Source organism: Zalophus californianus, chromosome X (genome assembly GCF_009762305.2).
Source record: "Zalophus californianus isolate mZalCal1 chromosome X, mZalCal1.pri.v2, whole genome shotgun sequence".
NCBI classification, from domain to species: Eukaryota; Metazoa; Chordata; class Mammalia; order Carnivora; family Otariidae; genus Zalophus; species Zalophus californianus.
In genome coordinates this window covers 3,198,172-3,219,753 of record NC_045612.1, presented here as the reverse complement: position 1 = coordinate 3,219,753, position 21,582 = coordinate 3,198,172, and the positions used below count along the sequence as shown (strand labels likewise).

At 36.6% G+C, this 21,582-nt stretch overlaps 1 protein-coding gene across 4 annotated transcripts in view; it reads right to left on the bottom strand.

Annotated features, from left to right (window-relative positions):
- The window catches only part of GABRA3 (gamma-aminobutyric acid type A receptor subunit alpha3), a 390,132-nt gene that overhangs the window by 104,955 nt on the left and 263,595 nt on the right, over window positions 1–21,582 (bottom strand). For all 4 annotated transcript variants that reach the window (XM_027607297.1, XM_027607296.1, XM_027607295.1 and 1 more), the window contains one exon: window positions 9,842–10,062. In XM_027607297.1, the coding sequence (XP_027463098.1) occupies window positions 9,842–10,062 (221 nt within the window). The remainder of the gene's footprint in view (window positions 1–9,841; window positions 10,063–21,582) is intronic.

Here is a 21,582-nt window from a genome sequence, read left to right as displayed (position 1 = left end):
GTTAAAGTCCTCTACTATTATCGTATTATAATCAATGAGTTTCTTTAATTTTGTTATTAATTGATTCATATATTTGCCTGCTCCCAAGCTAGGGGCATAAATATTTGCAATTGTTAGATCTTCTTGTTGGGTAGACCCTTTTATTATGATATCATGTCCTTCTTCATCTCTTATTACGGTCTTTGGTTTAAAGTCCAGTTTGTCTTACATAAAGATGGCTGATCCAGCTTTCTTTTTTTTTTTTTAAAGATTTTATTTATTTATTCGCAAGAGAGAGTGTGTGTGAGAGAGAGCACAAGTAATTTAGGGTGGGGCAGAGAGAGAGAGAGGAGAAACAGATTCCCCACTGATCAGGGACCCTGATGTGGAGCTCGATCCCAGGACTCTGAGATCATGACTTGAGCCGAAGGCAGACACTTAACTGACTGAGCCACACCGGCACTCCTCCAGCTGTCTTTTGATTTCCATTAGCATGATAAATGATTCTTCACTCCCTCAGTTTCAATCTGGAGGTGTCTTTGGGTCTAAAATTAGTCTCTTGGCCACAGCATACTGATCAGTCTTTGTTGTTGTTGTTGTTGCTTTTTAATCCAATCTGAAACCCCATCTCTTTTGTTTGGAGCATTTAGTCCACTTACAATCAGAGTAATTATTGAAAGATATAAAGTTAGTGCCATCGTATTACCTGTAAATTCGTTGTTGTTGTAGATTGTCTCTGTTCCTTTCTGGTCTTTGTTACTTTTGGTCTGTCTCTCTGCTCAAAGGATCCCCTTTAATATTTCTTGCAGGACTGGTTTATTGATCACAAATTTCTTTAATTTTTTTTTGTCCTGGAAACTCTTTATCTCTCCATATGCCTTGCTAGATAAAGTATTATTAGCTGCATATTTTTTCCCATTTAGCACTTTGAATATATCATGCTAGTCCTTTCTGGCCTGCCAGGTCCATATGGACACGTCTGCTGCCAGCCTCATATGTCTACCCTTTTAGATTAAGAACCTCTTATTCCAAGCTACTTTCAGGATTTTCTCTTTATCTTTGAAATTTACAAGCTTCAATATTTTATGTCAAGGTGTTGACCTATTTTTGTTGATTTTGCTGGGAGTTCTCTGTGCATCCTGGACTTGAATGCCTGTTTCCTTCCCCAGATTAGAGAAGTTCTCAGCTATAATTTGTTTAATAAACATTGAGTCCCTTTCTCCTGTTCCTCATCTTCTGGGACTCCTATAATATGGATATTATTTCACTTTATGGAATAACTGAGTTCTCTGTCTCCCTTCATGATCTAATAGTTTTCTTTTCCTCTTCTTTTCAGCTTTCTTATTTTCCATCATTTTATCTTCTAGATTACTGATTCACTCTTCTGCTTTGTTCACCCACATTTTTATGGCCTTCACTTGGGACTGCATCTTGGTAATACCATTTTTAATTTCAGCCTGACTAGATTTTAGTTCTTTTATTTCTATAGTAAAGGATTCTCTAGTGTCTTCCATGCTTTTTTCAAGCCCAGCTAGTATCTTTATAATTGTTGTTTTAAATTCTAGCTCAGACATCTTACTTATATACATAATGATTAAATCCCTGGCAGTGAGTACTACCTTCTGTTCTTTTTTTGTGGTGAATTTCTCCATCTTATCATTTTGTCCAGAAAGAAAAGAAGGAATAGAAAAAAACGACAACAGAAAAAACAAAAACAAAAAGAAGAACAAAGCAAAACAAAACATTAGATCCTGGGTGTGTTTTGGTCTGCTTGTTAAAAGAAACTAGATCCCAAAATAAGAAAGAAAGAAAAACTTATATATAAATAAAATAAAATACAATGAAAGGAAACAAATTATATATATATGTATATATATATATAAAATATGTAAAAATTAAAATTAAAAAGGAATTGAAAAAACAGGAAAATAAGTGAATAAATACTAAAAGACTAAGGAATAAAAATGCAAAGAATGTTATGCACTGTTTTCCTCAAGAGCTGAAGTTTTGTAGCCCTCTATGATCAGTAAACTTGGTGCCAGCCAGTTGTTTGTCCTGGTCTTCTGGGGGAGGGGCCTGTTGTACTGATTCTCAGGTGGATTTGCCCTATTGCAAATGTGCCTCCCTTGCACAGCAGCAGGGCTCAATGTAAGTGGCTCCAGATTCCACTATGTGGCACTGTTTTGCTCCCTGAAGGCTTTCAGCACTGATGGGTGGGATGAATATGGTGGCGCCCCACTCTCTAGTACCTGGAGATGAAAGTTCATGCCCTCCACTCTTCAGTGAGCCCTCACAGAAAAGCCATCAATCACTCTTGTCTCCCCAGTTTCCACTAGAACTCTGTGTTTACTGGGCCTGTTACTAAGTGTTTTTATATCAGGCACATGCCTGAGTTTTAAAGCTCCAAATTTTATGGACTTGTAGCATGGACCCACTCTGTTCCTTCCCGGGGGGTGGGTATTGCCATGCTTCTGCCTTTTGCTGGAACCCACCCAGTAAATCAGTCACACAACTGTGAAGCATTTCAGTTTATGGCAACACAGAACAGAAAGCTGGCACCTATACTTGCTGTTTTCAGCCAGCTTCCATGCTTCTATTCCTGGGAACATTGTAACACTTAGATGCCACCCATTCTTCTTGTGACTCTAGGGATCATGAGACCATGCTGTCACATCTGGGATTCTGCCCCGCTTTACCACCTGAGCACCTTTAAGCCAGGGACATTCCCCTCATCCCAGCAGACTTCTAAATGTTCTGATTTTGTGCTCCACTGCTTATGATACTTTGTGATGGCCTTCTTAAGCAGCCCCCCCCCCCCCCCGCTCTGCAGCACCTCAGCTATATCACTCGATTCAACCCTCCATACCTCCTAACTTCCAAAAGGTGGTCACTTTTCTAATTGTAGACTTGCAGCATTTCTTTTTTCAGATTTCCAATGATTTCTCAGGTGTTCAGAATGATTTCATAACTATTTAGCTGTATTTGAGGGATGAGACAAACTTAGGGTCCCCCTACTCCACCATCTTAATTCCTCTCCCATTTTTTTAGGCTTATTTATTTACTTATTTATTTTAGAGAGAGAGAGCACAAATATCAGGGGCAGAGAGAGGGAGAGACAATTTCAAGCGGACTCCACAGTAAGCACAGAGCCTGACATGGGGCTCGATCTCAGGACCCTGAGATCACAAGAGTTGGATGCTTAACCAATTGTACCATCCAGACACCCCTCCCATTTTTAATTTTTAAGCTTCACTTTCTGGATCAGTCCAATAGGGATAATAATGCCTATATTGAATAGTTTTTGTGAAGATTAGAGATATTTTACATAAAGTGGCACATAGTAGATGTCTAACACAAAGTAATTATTATTACTGTTAGAGTATTATAGCTCATATATATAGCTCATCTTCATCCTTGCCTTTTTCCAATCTACCTTCCACATTGTTACCAGAGCAATCTGTCTAAAATGCAAATCTGTGCCATTCCTCTGCAATGAACTCTTTAATGGATCCCTATCATTTTTATGCCAATATAGCTCATAAGAATCCCTCTCCACCCTAGGTCACTTCTCTGCACTTTATGGTCCAGTCATACTGAATTTCCTTTCATTTCTTTGGTGTATCATTACTACCTCCCTCACCTCATTCCCCTGGACTTCATACCTGCTGTACTCTCTCTCTCTCTCTGGTACATTTTCTCCATATCTTTTAGTCTAATTTATCTCTACACATCTTTTAAGTCTCAGTTTAAAAGTTATTTCCTCTAGAGCATCTGGGTGGCTCAATCAGTTAAGCCTCCAACTCTTGATTTTGCTTCAGGTCATGGTCTCAGGCTCATGAGATTGAGCCCCACATCCGGCTCAATGCTGAGTGTGGAGACTGCTTAAGATTGTCTCTCTCTCCCTCTCCCTCTGCACCACCCCCCAACTCACACACTCTCTCTCTAAAAAAAGTGATTTCCTCTGAAATTCATTGTGGATATTCCCCACAGACTCACTTCATTATCCTTGTTATATGATTCCATAGCATTCTGTACTTCCCTGATCTTAGCACTTATTCTGTGTTACCATTATTGTTTGTTTTCCCCACTAGAATGTAAGTTATGTGAGAGCAGAGACCACATTTATTTTTACCCACCATTTTATTCCTAGTGCCTAGAATATTGTTTGGATCTCATTAAGCCCTCTAGAAATATTTTTGGAAGAATAAATAAATGAAAGCTCTACCAAGAGACATGAATTTTCTGATTCATGATGTCAATTCATGAATACCTATCTTTGTGCATGCTATTTCCTCTGCCTGGAATACCCTCCTATACCTCATCTCATCCCTCATCTGTTTAATAGTTACCTATACCTCCTTCAAGATTCAAGATATAGGAATAATTGGCTCCTTTTTACAACCTTCCTTGATGCCTCCACATAATTTTGGATATTCCTTACCCTGTGATTCCATCACATTATTTATCCCCCTCAGTTTAAGGGCTTTTATATTATTGTGCATCTATCTGTGCACAATGTCTGCTTTAACTTATAGACTGTAAGGTCACTAAAAGCATGAGCTGTGTCTTGTTTATCTCTGTAGCTCAGCGTACATCCCAAAACCTTAAACATAATAAGCCCTCATAAACTGTTGAATGAATGATTCATGTCAATGGGATAAAATCTAGTTAAATTCAATGAGTATCCCTCCTACTCAAATAATCAGTGAACTTACTTTTACTGCATTATATATTATGCACACTTATATACAATAGGTATAAAGAACAATACAATGAATATATTTACCCATATCTTCATCAATAAATGTCATTAATAGAAATGAAGTTTCCTATATATCTATGTCTGGAGAAAATGGAAAATACTTTCTAAACATATATATCATCCTGATCTGGGCTCTGTTCGTCTCTGTACTGTTTAAATTTTAGTATGTGTGGTGCTGAAGCAAGCAGTAGGTAATGAGCTTTGGCCTGCATTTTTATGGTTGTCCTGAGGTCCCAAGATGAGATTTCATTCTAAACTACCCTAGTTACATAGCTATGCAATCCTTGGTCAGATTTTTCTAAGAAGCTGACCTTCTGTAGTTTTCCATGGAATCCAGATAAGATTTCCAAGGGTCAAAACAATAATGTTGTAGAATAACACTTCCTGAAAAATTCTAAGTGTTCTTTTAGACCTTACCTAATTCATACTTTTCATGTGTCTGCAAGACAGGCAGCAGCTACATTATTATCAGAATGAGAAAGTAGATAATTTGTGTCTTGCAAAACGTCACTAGATGAATAAATTGTGGGGCCATAAATAGAGTCAAGCTTTAATATTTTCGATTTTGAACCTAGGTCTCCCTCCAGACCCACCCTCCTGGGTCCAAAGTGAATCTTCTACTATGTAAGGGAACCAATGGCTTTATCATGCTTCTGAACTTCTATGTCTCCTTTATTCTGTACTTCAAAATAAACACAAGGGCATTCCACATAGTTTCCTATTTTATCAAACTCCACTTTCTTGTCCAATTAAGACTAGAATGAAGGACTCAACGGTCATCATCTTCCCATTCATCTAACTTTATTTTTAGGTGACTAATCTTTGGTCCGCTTCATCTTCTGTACTCCTCAATCTTCATATTTCATCATTTTTTCCTTTTCATATTTTAACACTCCCATCTTCCCCTCTCCTTTCTTCTCTCTTTTCTACCCCTCCTCCAAAACTCAAAACTATCATCGATCCTTTTTATTATTCACTCTCTCCACTATCCTGTTCTCCTCATTCATTCTCTATTTTTTCTCCTCAGTCTCTATGTGTTGATTTCCTTTCCTGCCCATCACTTTCTCTTCATTTTCTTATAGCTTTTTACCCATCCACATCTCATCATCCTCATCCATCCCACCAACTACCTCATTCCACAATCCCCTGTTTATGTATACTCTGCTTCATTCTTTCAACAATTGTGTACACTCCCATCTCCTCTTCAAACTCTTTTATGCCCTTTGTTACAAGTATGTCTCCATTATATTTCTCCACTACGTTTTATTCTCTTCAAATTCTCCTTCATACATTATCTATTCTATCTATCTACCTCTACTTTGTCCTATCCTCCCCATCTTCTTTTCTGTTTTTATCTAACCTCATATCCTTTCATTCAGTGTGAGAAGAGGCATCCTTCTTCCTTTATAAGTAAAACTTTCAAGGTAGTTTTGATACCATCCTGCTTACAGTTTTCTCTGGCAACTTGATGTCAGCAAAACCTCATTTCTACTATATCTTCAATCTTTGTCTCTCTGCTATCTCATAAATAAGTGCCAGTATCTACATTCAAAAAAGCAACTATTTATTTTACCCCTGAATGTACCTATAATATACTCATTGCTTTCATTTTCAAACAAGCTCCCAGAAAGTATTTTCTGTGTTTACTATTTTCACTACTTCTATGCCAACTCCTAAAAACTCACCACTGCACTAAATACTACATTGAAACAGTGTATGTGAAGAACACCAATGTCTTCCATGTTGCCAAACCTAATACATTTAATTCTCTATATTACTGATCTCTTTGTAATAACCAACAATGTTGTAAAAATGTATAAATAATGATAAAGAGCATGAACTTGCAGCCAAACAGCCAGAGTATGAATGCTAACTCAACCATTTACTACCTAGGTGATCTTAAAATCTTTTCTTACCCACCCTTGTCTCAGTTTCCTCATCTGAAAAGTGGGAATAATAGTACCTATCTCACAGAGTTGTTAGTTTACAAAAGTTAAGTGATTAAGAATAGTGCATGGCACATTGTAAATACTATATTGATGTTAACAATTATATTTATGCTATTACTGATATTATTATTATTATTATTATTACTGATCACTGTGAGCTTTTTTGAAACCCTTTACTCCTTTGATATATCAGTCAAAATGGGTCAGATTAGCATGCAGTAACAAAAAATCCTAAAATCTCAGTGTCCTCAACAAAGATTTACTTCTCACTCATACCACTTGTCTAGCTCAGGTTGTAGGGAGGGGCACTGTCTTCTATGTCATCTTCAACAAGGGATACAGAATGATAGAGCCAAAGACACCAGGCATAATGCTACTCACTGTAGTCAGGGGAGAGGAACAAGGAAAATTATATATTATCCTCCCTCAGAAATGATACATGTTATTTCCAGTCACATTTGGTTAGCCAAAGTCATCTATCCAGGCCTAACTTCAAGGTTCTATGGATGTACAATACTACCACATACCCAGAAGGACATAAATTAGAAATACTGAAAGTAAAAGTATTGACTATCACACTTAGCTTTCAAGATACTGCACACTAGGGGTTCTACCAACACCTTCCTTACTTTTTCTTCTTGGTCTCCTTCATAGGTTCCTCTTTCTCCCCTTCTGCCTTAATGATAATGATGCTACATGATTGGATCCTTGGCATAATTTTCTTCTCACGCTACATACTTTCCTGAAGTGACCACATATATTCACATGGTTGTCCCAATTTACTAACAATACCAAACTTTATATCTCTAGCTTATATCTGTCTCCTGATCTTTAGATTTGTATATCCAACAGTTATTACAAACCTATCCCTAGAAAATCTATAATCTTTTAAGGCTTATCTTGCCCAAAATTAACCTTGCAAATTTATCCTATCTAAATTTCTTCCAACTTTTATATGATCTGCCCTGGTTTGTAGCACCATCACTCACCCATGTGATTTGAGTACTTACTACCTTGACTCCTGTCCCTCCTGTTATTCTAACATTGGCTGTTTTTACTATTTCTTCAGTGTCTCTCCCCTTCTCCATCTTAATCCACTGTTCTGAATTATAACTTTACCACTCCTTGCCCAGACTAAGCTGTCTACTAACCAGTTTCCATAATTCCAGTTTTGTTCTTTTCAAATACATTCTTTACACAGTAACTAGAGTGCCATATATAAAATTAAAAACTGACCACCTCATTCTCTTGCTTCTGTTGAAGGAAACCATTCCATTTCTTGTAACTGCTTACTTGGTTTTCTCTGCCTAGAATATCCTTCCTGTCTTTCCTCCACTTTCCACCTACAATTATCTTGACTACATTCTACTTACTGAATAGTACAAAAATGAATGCTAATACTTATAATCAGGTGCTCCAACACAAACACACACACACACACACACACACACACACACACACACATATGTATATATATATGTAAATATATAAGATCTGGGAAGAGATCAATGAAACATATATGTTAATTTTATTGACCTTATCTCCAGATTTTTCTTCCCTTCTCTCCACCTTCTTTTCCCCACTTCTATCTGCTTTGCTTCTTTTCTCCATCATTCTCTCCTCTATTCTCATTTCTCCTCTAGTTTCTTAGCTCCTCCTCTCTAATTCAAATTTTCTCTTAAGTATCCATTTGCTATCCATTCTTCTTTGCCTATCTTCTCATCTACCAAATTCTTTTAGGAAAAACATCAATAAATAGCAAATTTAAGGTAATGAAGGACTAGGATATAGGCAAGGACACTTTATGTATTCACCACATATTTCAGTTTCTTTGTACAAAATAACAAAAACTCAAATTTAAAACAGCCACAGAATCTGCACTGAAAGATCACATTTTTTCCATTCAATAATGTTAATTCAGTTACTTAAAACTGATACTCATTAATGTGTGAGGGAGCTTCAGGACAACTGACAGCACAGGAGCTAGCAAAAACATAAAACAAGAACCCAGAAAGTTTTAGTGTTGGGGCAAAGAATACTATGGAACTGGAAATGTTTTTAAAGTCATTCTTTTTGAAGGCAAAATTATACATAATATATATACATATATACATAATTATATATGTGTGTGTATATATGTATGTATACATGTATAGGAATGATATTTATTTATTTTAAAATTTATTTATTTACTTTAGAGTGAGAATATGAGAGGGGGAGGGGCAGAAGGAGAAGAAGAGACAGAATCTCAAGGAGACTCTGCCCTGAGTGTGGAACCCAATGCAGGGTTCAATCTCACAACCCTGAGAGCCTGACCTGAGCCAAAAACAAGAGTTGGATGCTTAACCAACTGAGCCATCCAGGAACCCCTGTATATAAATGATATTTAAAAGAAACATTCTGGGGCACTTGGGTGGCTCAGTCAGTTAAGCAGCTGCCTTTGTCTCAGGTCATATTCTCAGGGTCCTGGGATTGAGCCCTGTGTCGATCTCCCCGCTCAGTGGGGAGTCTGCTTCTCTCTTTCTCTCTCCCTCTGCCCCTCCCCCTGCTTGTGCATTCTCTCTCTCTCAAAGTCTTTAAAAAATGAAAGAAACATTCTTAGGTTATTTAGAAACCTCACTTACATCAAAATCCTCAGCATTCCCAGGCAATGTGGCATAAAATATGTGTTGCTGTAATTTTGTATATATTATATATAACATTTTATGCTTCAGAAAATATCCATCATTATCTCATTTGATTCTCACAATTCTGCATCATAGGGGAAGTTTGTTGCTGCAGTTAAACAGCTTATTCTGACTGTCACAGTGCTCTGCTTGTGTATATAGCTGTGAGCCTTTGAATTTAAGAGCCTTTGAATATGTATATGCTTATGTGTTAGTCCACATGTGTCTCTGAGTATGCATACATTTATACATCATGAACATATATCTGTGTGTCTGAGAATGTTCACATGTTTGACTATTTATTTGTACATCTATAATATATATGTCTGTGGATGTGTGTACTTGCAAATATGTTAAGAAGTATATACCTCTATGTGCATTTCTAATCTGTAAACTTAACAGAACTTTCAATAGATAGCCTAAAAACATGCTGTTTTCAAGCCCTACCCTGAGTATACTTTAGATGGGAGGTACCACACTCTGACCTCATTGTGTAGAGGAGGGTTCCATTGTCCACCAGTCTGAGCAGCTTGTTAGGTGTGGTCATGTTATGGGCTACTGATTTCTTGCCATTGTGAAAGAAGGTGTCAGGGGTCCAGATCTTACTAGCCAGGAGATTGTTCAGTGGAAGGATCTTCATGGGTCCATCAAATTTCAGTCTTTCATCATGCCATGTCTGTCGAAAAAATACATCAATGGTGTACTCCTAGGGACAAAAAAAAGGGAACAATGTTTGAACATAGTTCTGGTATGAACCCATAGTGCCCTTAGCAAATATTAATCATTTTGCAATATTTCCTCCAATGCACAGAAGCAGCAGTATATTAATAGTACTGGTGAGTATGGCAAATGATTATGATTGAAAAATAAAGCCATGGTGATCAATAAGTATGAAGATAATATATCTGACAAGATTTTGTTTGGGATTGCCAACACTGCCAACACTGCCCAGCACATCATACAAGCTGACCACAAGACTGCCTTATGAAAAGGCAAGAGCTCCCTTCTCTGTGTAGTGGCATCTCTAACAAGAACAAACTCCTTACCTTGTCTCCTCTACTAAATGATCCCACATGAACATCAAAGGCCAATATAACAGTCACCATAAAATCAAAACCTTAAATTTTAAAACACATTTCATTTGAGTCTCACAAAAATAATACATCTGATGAGTTTATATTTTATTATTGTCAATAAATAAGAAACTCTTACCTATAAATAAAAACAGACAAATAGAAAAATGGGTAAATAGCATAACAGAAAATTCATAAAATAGATAAAAATTGCTAATAAGCATGCAAATTTTTTCAAAATTGCTGTTAATCTAAACATAAATTAAAATAACAATAAATGTTTCAGGTTTTGTAACAGCTGACTAAATTGTTCAGTTATACCTTCTTGTAGCTATTAATTATAAAATTAAAACATATATAGAGAGAGGGAGAAGAACCTATTTGAAAGCAATGTGGTACAACTGTAAGCAGACAAAAACTTCAAGAAAGTCTACCCTTGAGAGATGGCAGGAGCAATGGGTGCTGCCCCAAACCTAGAATTCCTGTAGCAGATACCACAGCTTTACTGGCTCAAGGTGGAAAATAGTCTGGAAATTTAGGGGTGGTACTCCTGGAAACAAGACAGTCACAGAAGGGATGATCCCCCAAATCTGCAGATATACTCTGCCCCAAATTTTAGCTGACCATTACACTATACACACATGAGCAAGACTTTTGGACTCTTAAAAAAAAAATGCGGGCAGAAACCATAGGGAAGTCTTCCACCAAACGACAGATGATAAAACTGTGCTGAGTGATGTTTGTAAGCTTGGCAGAAATCAGAAAATGCATTAGCTTAATATCTCAGAGGATAGACCGCAAGGCTGTTCAAAGAGCTGAAAATTCAGGAGAAAGCCCTAGAAGCAAGAGAATCATTGAGGGGGTGAGTCCCCAAATCTGAATGCAAACTTTACCCAAATCTCTTACCACTAAACTATACAAGGCATGGGGGACACTTTTAAGTATCCAGGTAAAATAAAGAAGCAGACTAAAACCCTTTGGCTTAAAAATCCCTTAATGACTTTTAATCATATGTAAACTAAGTTTCAATATCCTTCTCTTACCTAGAAAGTACTTCATAAATTGACCCTTATCTTCTTCTCTGAGCTCTTCTTCAACCACTCTTCCCTCTACAAATTAGCCAGTCTGGCTTTTCTCTTTCTCTAGCATACCAAGTACAGTTCTGATTAAAGATTAGAATATTATATAAATATCATCTAAACTGGGACATATTTGAGAGTCAGAAGAGTTTTTTTTTTTAATTTTATTTATTTATTTGAGAGAGAGAATGAGAGATAGAGAGCACAAGAGGGAAGAGGGTCAGAGGGAGAAGCAGACTCCCTGCTGAGCAGGGAGTCCGATGTGGGACTCCATCCCGGGACTCCAGGATCATGACCTGAGCCGAAGGCAGTCGCTTAACCAACTGAGCCATCCAGGCACCCGAGAGTCAGAAGAGTTTTTAAACAAAAATTACAAGAGGACAACTGGTATAAACCAGAACTGTGCTGAGTAAAAAGATGGAACTAGACTCCCACATAAAGCCAAGATCCTGAATGGCTCCAACTTCAGCAAAAAGAGAATTGGATGAAATGAACTAGACAAAACCAGTCTACAACATGAAAATTCAAAAAAGGAAACCTGTCTAGCCAAGCATGGATTCTGAATGGAGAGGGGTTTAAGGGAAGCATTTCTACTGAGATTTAGCAACCTTAAATCTAATCTTATATGGGATTGATGTTTAAATACAGAGTATCTTCCTGGTTTTGAGTTTGTAAGCTGAGAAATTAACATAAGAATTTGCCTCAATGTGGGGATACCTCTATATTGACTTGCAAAAGCAAACACAAAAACACTCTGGAAGGACATGACCACAAGTAAATGCTTGCTGAAAATAACCTCACAATCCACAACAGAACACCTAAGGAAATGGTCACAAGTGAGAGTCAGCTGATACAACATATAACTGAATTAGACCACTCCAAGAAATTCCCATGACAGAAGAATCAAATAGATACTGTAAAGGAACTATAATTAAAATGATAAAGGCATCAAAGGAGGTATTAAGAACATTGAAAATAAAAATTCAATGGATATATTACAGACAAGATTACACGTCAATGAAGAGAAATTAGTAAACTGGAAATGCATATGAAGAAAAACTGTTCAGTGCACATTTCAGACAGATAAATGATGAAAAAGAACACATATGAAAGAGAGGTATAGTACCAGGAGAATAAAAGGAAAAGGTTCAGCATAATCTAATAAAATTCTAAAGTTAGAGAATACAGAAAATTGGGGAGAAACAATATTTAATGTACTAATAGATGACAGTTTCTTACAATTGTTGAAATACATGCATCCCTAGCTTTGAGAACCATAATGAGTTGCAATCTCAATATAATAAAATAGATCCAAGCCAACATAGTGGATTGGAAGAATACCAAAGAGGAGATCTTCAAAACAGCAAAACAGAAAAGGCATATTATCTACAAAGAAATAACAATTTCACTGATAGAGGACTTTGTGAAAACAGTAACAGAAGCTAAAAGAATTCTATAGCCAACTAGATTATCATTTAAGAGCAAAGTCAAGTATAGATAATTTTAGATTAACAAAATAAGACAGTTTCATGGCTGCGTCCGTCACAGCATTCAGATCTTATTCAGAAGTATTCATATCAAAGAAACATTCCTTGAACATTCTATCATAAACAGTTAATTCCCCTTTCCCTTGTATTATTTTTCTTCATGTATTATTTTGTTAGATTGCACTGACAAAATGTATTTTTATTTGGTTACTATTTCTTTCATTCTACTAGCCTGGGGGCTTCCTGAGAGCAGAGACTTTTTTTATTTGCTGCTATATCTCTAGCACCTGGCATACAGTAGCTGCTCCATAAATATTCTCTAAATTTTATTTTAATGCCACTATAGTTAATACACTGTATTATATTAGTTTCAGGTATACAATATAGTGATTCAACAATTCCATACATCATCCAGTGCTTATCATGATAAGTGCACTCAATCCCCACAATCCCCATCACCTATTTCACCCATTCCTCTCCTACCACCCCTCAGGTAACCATCAGTTTCTTCTCTATAGTTAGGAGCCTGTTTCTTGGTTTGACTCTTTTTTTTCCCCTTTGCTCCTTTGTTTTGTTTCTTAAATTCCACATATGCGTGAGATTGTATGGTATTTGTGTTTCTCTGACTGACTTATTTTGCTTAGCATTATACTCTCTAGCTCCATCCATGTCATTGTAAAAGGCAAGAGCTCATTCTTTTCTTTGGGTGAATAATATTCCATTGTGTATATATAACACATCTTCCTTATCCATTCGTCTATCAATGGACACTTAAGTTGCTTCCATAATTTGGCTACTGTAAATAATGCTGGCCATAAACATAGGGGTGCATGTATCATTTCAAATTAATATTTTTGCATTTGGGGGGTAAAAACCCGGTAGTGTGATTACTGGATTATAGACTGTTCATTTTTAAATTTTTGAGGAACTTCCATACTGTTTTTCATAGTGGCTTCACCAATTTGCATTCTGACCAACAGTGCAAGAGGGTTCCTTTTTCTCCACATCCTCGCCAACACTGGTTGTTTCTGATGTTTTTGATTATAGCCATTCTGAGAGGTGTGAAGTGATATATCATTGTAGTTTTGATTTGCATTTACCTGATGTTAAGTGATTAGGAAAATCTTTTCATACGTCTGTTGGCCATCTGGATGTCTTCTTTGGAGAAATGTCTGTTGTCTGGTCCATGTGTTAACTGGATTATTTGTTTTTGGGGGTGTTGAGTTGTATCAGTTCTTTTTTTGTGCCCCCCTTTTTTTATTTTTTATCATGTTCAGTTAGCCAGCATATAGTACATTAGTTTTTGATGTAGTATTCACAGATTCATTAGTTGTGTATAATACCCAGTGCTCATCACAACACATGCCCTCCTTAATACCCATCACTCAGTTGTATCAGTTCTTTATATATTTTGAATACTAATTTATTGGATATGTCATTTGTAAATACCTTCTCCCATTCAGTAGGTTGCCTTTTCCTTTTGTTTGTTGTTTCCTTTGCTGTGCAGAAACTTTGTATTCTGATGCAGTCCTAATAGTTTGTTTTTGCTTTTGTTTCCCTTGCCTCAGGAGATATATCTAGAAAAATGTTGCTATGGCTGATATCAGAGACATTACTGCCTGAGCCCTCTTCTAGGATTTTTATGGTTTCATGTCTCACATTCAGGTCTTTAATCCATTTTGAGTTTATTTTTGTGTGTGGTATAAGAAAGTGGTCCAGTTTCATTCTTTTGCATGTTGCTGTCCAGTTTTCCCAACACTGTTTGTTGAAGAGACTGTCTTTCTCCCATTGGATATTCTTACCTCCTTTGTTAATTAGTTGACCATAAAATTGTGGGTTTATTTCTGGGTTTTCTACTCTCTTCTATTGATCTATGTGTCTATTTATGTGCCATTACCATACTGCTTTGATTACTACAGCTTTGTAATGTAACTTGAAATCTGTAATTGTGATACCTCCTATTTTGCTTCTCTTTTTCAAAATTGTTTTGGAAATTTGTGTCTCTGTGGTTCCATATAAATGTTAGGATTGTTTTTTCTGGTTCTGTGAAAAATGTTGTTGCTATTTTGAGTAGTTTGATAGGGATTGCATTAAACGTGTAGATTGTTTTGGGTAGTATAGCTATTTTAACAATATTTGTTCTTCCAATCTGTGAGCATGGAATGTCTTTCCATTTCTTTGTATTGTCTTCAATTTCTTGTATCAGTGTTTTATAGTTTTCAGAGCATATGCTTTTCACCCTTTGGTTAGGTTTATTCCTAGGTGTCTTATTATTTTTGGTGCAATTGTAAATGGGATTGTTTTCTTAATGTTGCTTTCTGCTGTTTAATTATTAATGTATAAAAATATAACAGATTTTTGCACAATGGATTTTGTATCCTGTGGCTTTACTGAAATCATTAGTCAGTTCTAGTAGGTTTTTGGTGGAATCTTTAGAGTTTTCTACATATAGTATCATGTCATCTGCAAATAGTGAAAGTTTTACTTCTTTATTGATTTGGATGCCTTCTATTTCTTTTTGTTGTCTAACTGCTGTGGCTAGGACTCCCTTTTATTCACTATGTTGAATAAAAGTGGTGAGAGTGGACATCCTTGTCTTATTCCTGACCTTAGTGGAAATGCTCTAAGTATTTCCCCATTGAGGATGATGTTGGCTGTGGGTTTTTCCATATGTGGCTTTTATCATGCTGAGGTATGTTCCCTCCAAACCTACTTTGTTGAGAGCTTTTATCCTGAATGAATGTTGTACTTTGTGAAATGCTTTTTCTATGTCTGTTGAAATCATCATGTGGTTTTTATCTTTTCTTTTACTGATGTGATGTATCACATTAATTGATTTGTGAATACTGAACCACCATGCATGCTGGGAATAAATCCCACTTGATTGTGATGATTTTTTAAAAATATATTTTTGGAATCTTGCTAATATTTTACTTAGGAATTTTGCATCCATGTTCATGAGAGATATTGGCCTATAGTTCTTTTTTTTTTTTTTGGTGTCTGTCTTTATCTGGTTTTGGTATCAGGGTGATAAACTGGCCTCACAGAATGAATTTGGAGGCTTTCCTTCTATTTTTTGGAAGTGTTTGAGAAGAATAGGTATTAACTCTTATTTAAATGTTTGGTAGAATTCCCCTGTGAGGCCATCTAGTCCTGGACTTTTGTTTGCTGGGTTTTGTGACTACTGGTTCAATTTCCTTGTTGATAATCAGTCTGTCCAAATTTTCTATTTCTTCCTGGTTTAGTTTTGGTAGATTATATATTTCTAGGAATTTATCCATTTCTTCTAGGTAGTCTAATTTGTTGGCATATAGTTTTTCACAATATTATCTTAAAATTGTTTGTATTTCTGGGGTGTTGATTATTTCTCCTCCTTCATTTCTGATTTTGAGTTCTCTCTCTCTTTGATGAATCTGGCTAGAGGTTTATCAATTTTATTGATCTTTTCAAAGAACCAGTTCCTGGTTTCACTGATCTGTTCAATTCCTTTTCTAGCTTCTATATCATTTATTCCTGCTCTAATATTTATTATTTCACTCCTCCTGCTGGCTTTTGGTTGTGTTTGTTGTTCTGTACTTAGCTCCTTGGTGTGTAATGTTAGGTTGCTTATTTGAGATATTTCTTGCTTCTTGAGGTAGGCCTATATTGCTATAAACTTCTTTCTTAGGACCACTTTTGCTATATCTCAAAGGTTTTGGACCATTGTGTTTTCATTTTCATTTGTTTCCATGTACTTTTTAATTTCTTTTTCCTAAAGATTTATTTATTTGACAGAGAGAGAGAGAGAGACAGTGAGAGAGGGAACACAGCAGTGGGAGTGGGAGAGGGAGAAGCAGGCTTCCCACGGAGCAGGGAGCCTGATGTGGGGCTCGATCCCAGGACTCTGGGATCATGACCTGAGCCGAAGGCAGATGCTTAACGACTGAGCCACCCAGGCGTCCCTTTAATTTCTTTTTTGATTTCTTGTTTGGCGCATTCATTGTTTAGTAGCATGTTATTTAACCTCCATGAATTTGTGTTTTCCAGATTTTTTCTTGTGGTTGGTTTCCAGTTTCATAGCATTGTGGTCAGAAACCATACATGTTATTACTTTGATCTTTTTGAAATTGTTGTGACTTGTTGTATGGCCTAATATGTGATCTATTCTGGAGAATGTTCCACATGCACTTAAAAAGAATATGTATTCTGCTGTTTTAGGATAGAATGTTCTTAACATATCTGTTAAATCCATCTAGTCTGGTGTGTCATTCAAGGCCACTGTTTCCTTGTGGATTTTCTGTTTAGATGATCTATTGATGTAAGTGTGTCAAAAGTCCCTTGACTGATTTTTACAGATATAGTTATTTTTACTGCTTTTCTGTTTCCTACTTTTCTTACTCCTACTTATGGTCTTTCTTTTCCTATCAAAGGGTCCCCTTTAGTATTTCTTGTAGGTGTGGCTTACTTGTCATGAACTCCTTTAGTTTTTTGTTTGTCTGAGAAACTCTTTATCTCTCCTTCTATTCTGAATGATAGCTTTGCTGGATAGAGTATTCTTGGCTGCAGATTTTTCCCTTTCAGCCCTTTGAATATATCATGCCACTCCCTTTTAGCATGCAAAGTTTCTGCTGAAAACTCAGCTTATTTCCTTATTGGGTTTCCTTTGTATGTAACTGTCTTCTTTTCTCTTGTAACCCTTAAAATTCTTTATCTTTTTTTTTTTTTTTGCCAGTTTATTACTATGTGTCTTTGTGTGGACCTCCTTGGGTTGAATTTGTTGGGGGATCACTGTGCCTCCTGAACTGGACATCTGTTTCCCTCTCCAGATTCAGGAAGTTTTCAGCTATTATTTCTTCAAATACATTTTTTGCCCCCTTCCTCTCTCTTTTTCTTCTGGGATCCCTATAATATGAATGTGATTATGGTTGATGGAGTCTCTGAGTTACCTAAATCTATTCTCATTATGCAGTATCTGTCTCTCATCTGTTCAGCTTGATTGCTTTCCATTGTTCCATCTTCCAGGTCACTTATATGATCCTATGCTTTCTGTAGCCTACTCTGTGTTCCATCTATTATATTTTTAATTGCATTTATAAAGTTATTCATCTCTGATATGTTATATTTTTATCTCTTCATTAAGGGTGTCACTGATGTCCTCTCCTCTTTTCTCAAGTCAAATGAGTAACTTTATGATCATTGCTTTAAATTCTCTATAAAGCATATTACTTATTTCAGTTTCACTTAGATATCCTACTGTGATTTTGCTGTGTTCTTTCATTTGAGACAAATTCCTCTGTCTCTTCATTTTGTCTACCTCTCTGTGTCTCTTTCTGTGTGTTAGGAAAGTCAGCTACATCCTTTGCTCTTGAAAGTAGTGGCTTTATGAAGAAGAGTTTCTGTAGTGCCCTGCAGTGTACTGTCCCCTGTTCATCAGAACCTGGCACTTCAGGGCAGCCTCCTATGTGTGTCGCTTGCATCCTGTTATTGTATCTGTATAGCTTCCCCTTTCCCCACTCAGACTTCTTCACTGACTCTGCCTGTTGTGGGCTGTGCTTGCACTCTGTGGTGTGAGACCCAGACAGACTAGCTCTGAGGCAGAGCATGACCATAGGAGGGCTCAGGGGTGGAGTGTTGGTGTTAGTAAAATTTGCACTGAGCTGCTAGTCCTAGACTGATCCCTCAAATCACAGCAGTAACCAGGGGTGTGATGTGCAGCAGTGGAGGTAGTTGGGGTACAAAGTGTCTGTGTATGCAGCTGCTGGTCAAGGCACACACATGACATTAACAAAATTTGCACTGAGCCATTAGTTGTAGGCAGGATCCCTAAGCATGGTGGTTACACAGGTGCAGCACAGGGAGACAGAAGCAGGATAGGGCATGTGCAGTGTTAACAAAATTTATACTAAGTCCAGGGCAGAGGCCAGCAGGCTTGGAGTGGACCATTCCTCAGGAAAACTCGTGGGTGGGACACACTGCTAACAGGTTAGGTAGCAAGTGTCTGTGTAGTGCCACATCTCATAGGTGGCTCTGAGTTTATCTGGGAGGATAGGGGAGGAAAATGGCAACTGACAGCTCCTTTGTTCCCAGAGAAGTCCCCCAATACTTTCCACAATAGTATAAACAGATCTCCCTCCAGTTGTGTAAGCTGTCACTTCTATGTTTCTTTTCCTCAGTCTGTTGTCCCTTTAAGGGCAGGGACCTGGCTATCACTCACCCTCCCAGTTTACCTAGGGCTGAGTCAGCTGACTTTTAAAGCTCTAGGCTCCAAGTCCTGCCAGTTATACAAACTCATGGAATTCAGTCCCTTTGGTTTTCAAGGCCAGACATTACAGGGATTAATTTTCCCTGTGTGGGCTCCCTTGTGCTTTCTCCTCTCCATGACCACAGTTCCATCTCTTCTGTGGACAGCTCCTCACTACTGGTTCTGCCCTTCCTAACCTCTCTGATGCCCTTCTTCTCTACATTTAGTTGTGGAGTTTGTTCTGCCAGTCTTTGGATCACTCTCTGGTTTATTGACTTAGATGTGTTATCTAGTTGTAAACATGGGAAAGGGTGAGTTTAGGGTCCTCCTACTCCACCGTCTTGCACCCCTCCACCAAAGAGCTTCAGAAAATATAAAATATAAATATTTTTGATAAAGAAATGATTGAATAAATCTTCATGAAAAGAACTATTAAAATAAGTTATTTGTGTAGTTGAAAATTAAAACAGCAGGAAGATTGAAGAAGGAATAGTGAGCACAACTATTAACCAACATATGGTTAAACTAAACAAATAATGGCTCTCTACAAATAATAATGACTATAAAAACTAGGTGGAATAAATAACTAGAGTAAACCTAATGGAAGGAGGGAGTAGGGATATGTTGGTTAATGCATTATTGTATTACTTGTGAGGAGAGGGGAGATATTAAACTTTAGGTCAAGTATGTATGTTAATGTTTAAAGTAACCAATAAAGAATGTACTAGATATAAATATAAAACTTACAAAATAAAGAAAAACAATTGGGAATATAGAAAATGCTTCAATCTATAGAAGACAAGTAAGAATAAAGCATGGAAAAACATGGGAAAAAGAATATGTGAGATAGTAGAAACAAAATATATTCTAAAGATAAACAGTGTGGCCACATGCTATGTATATACAAGAGTCACACCTAAAGAAACATAAAAACACAGGTTGAAAGTAAAATAATAGAAATGTATATATAGTAATAATGTGGTAAAACTATAAAGTACAGACAGAGTGGACTTTAAGGTAAACATTTTTCTTTGGGATAAAACATCATTACATTAAAAAATAAAGCATATTCAGTGGAAAATATCAATTCTAAATTTTTATGTATAAGATAACATGAACTCAAGATACATAAGAGAAATTTGAATTAACAGGAGAATGTGACAAGCCCTTTGATTCTCAATAAATGAAAAAACAATTAGAACAATTTGCATGATTAAAATATGTGAACAACCCAATTGACAAGAGGAGCTAAGGGATATATATAGATAGATAAATCTATATATAGATAGGTACATATGTATCTGTATATATATAGACTTATCCATCTAACACTTAGTAAAACACATTTTTTGCCAAAAATAAATGATCATTGTTAAGTCATAAAGCAAATCTCAAGACACAAAAATATTTCATATCCTTCAAGCCATCTTTTTCAATATGAGGCATTAAATTAGAAATTAATAACAAAGTTTTACATGTAAAAATTGAAAACCCCACTATAAAAATTTCAAGAAGCAAAGAAAAACCATAAAGGATATTAGAAAATACTTAGGACTGAACAACAGTGAAAATGTTTATAGAATATGAAATCTTGTAGTAGGACACTCACGTGGTACTTGGAAGGAAATTGATAGCTGTAAAGAAGCCTTAAAGATAGCCTTAAAAAGTAAAAGCTTAAACTAATCTAATCAAGAAACCAGAAGAACCACACAGTACCCCAAATAAAGAAAAAGATAATTCATGCTTGTGGGGAAGAAATAGCAGGAGCATTTCTGGTCTCTGCCTCTGATTCCCACTCTCCTTCCACCTCTAACCATCCATGGGCATCTTGGAGCCACCCTGCTGCTTCCACCCCCTCCTACTGCTCACGATGTGTGTGTCAGTCCCCACATTTTGTGCTCCTCCATCTGGGCCACAGATGGTGGGGATCTGATGAGCATCTAATAAAACAAAAGTAATTAAGTATGGATGGATGGGAGGGAGAGTGGGAAGGAGGGATGAAAGAAAAAAAAAATGATCCAGACAAATGCAAAAATCAGTGAAACAGAAAACAAAAAATAAATAACACATATGATGAACAGAACCCAAAACAAGTTACTTTGACAACACTAACAATATAGAAAACTTCTGATAAGTTTAATAAAGAAAAAGAGACAAAATGGGGAGAATAATTGGGGATAGGGGTAGGAATACAGATTAAATAAGATTTGCCAAAAAATGTTAATTTTTGAACTGGGTGATTGGTACATGAGGTTCTATTAAACTATTGTGTGTGTGTGTGTGTGTGTGTGTGTGTGTGTGTGTGTGTGTGTATTTTATGTATAATCACTACCATCCTGTAGAGAATAGATTATAGGGTGACAAGAG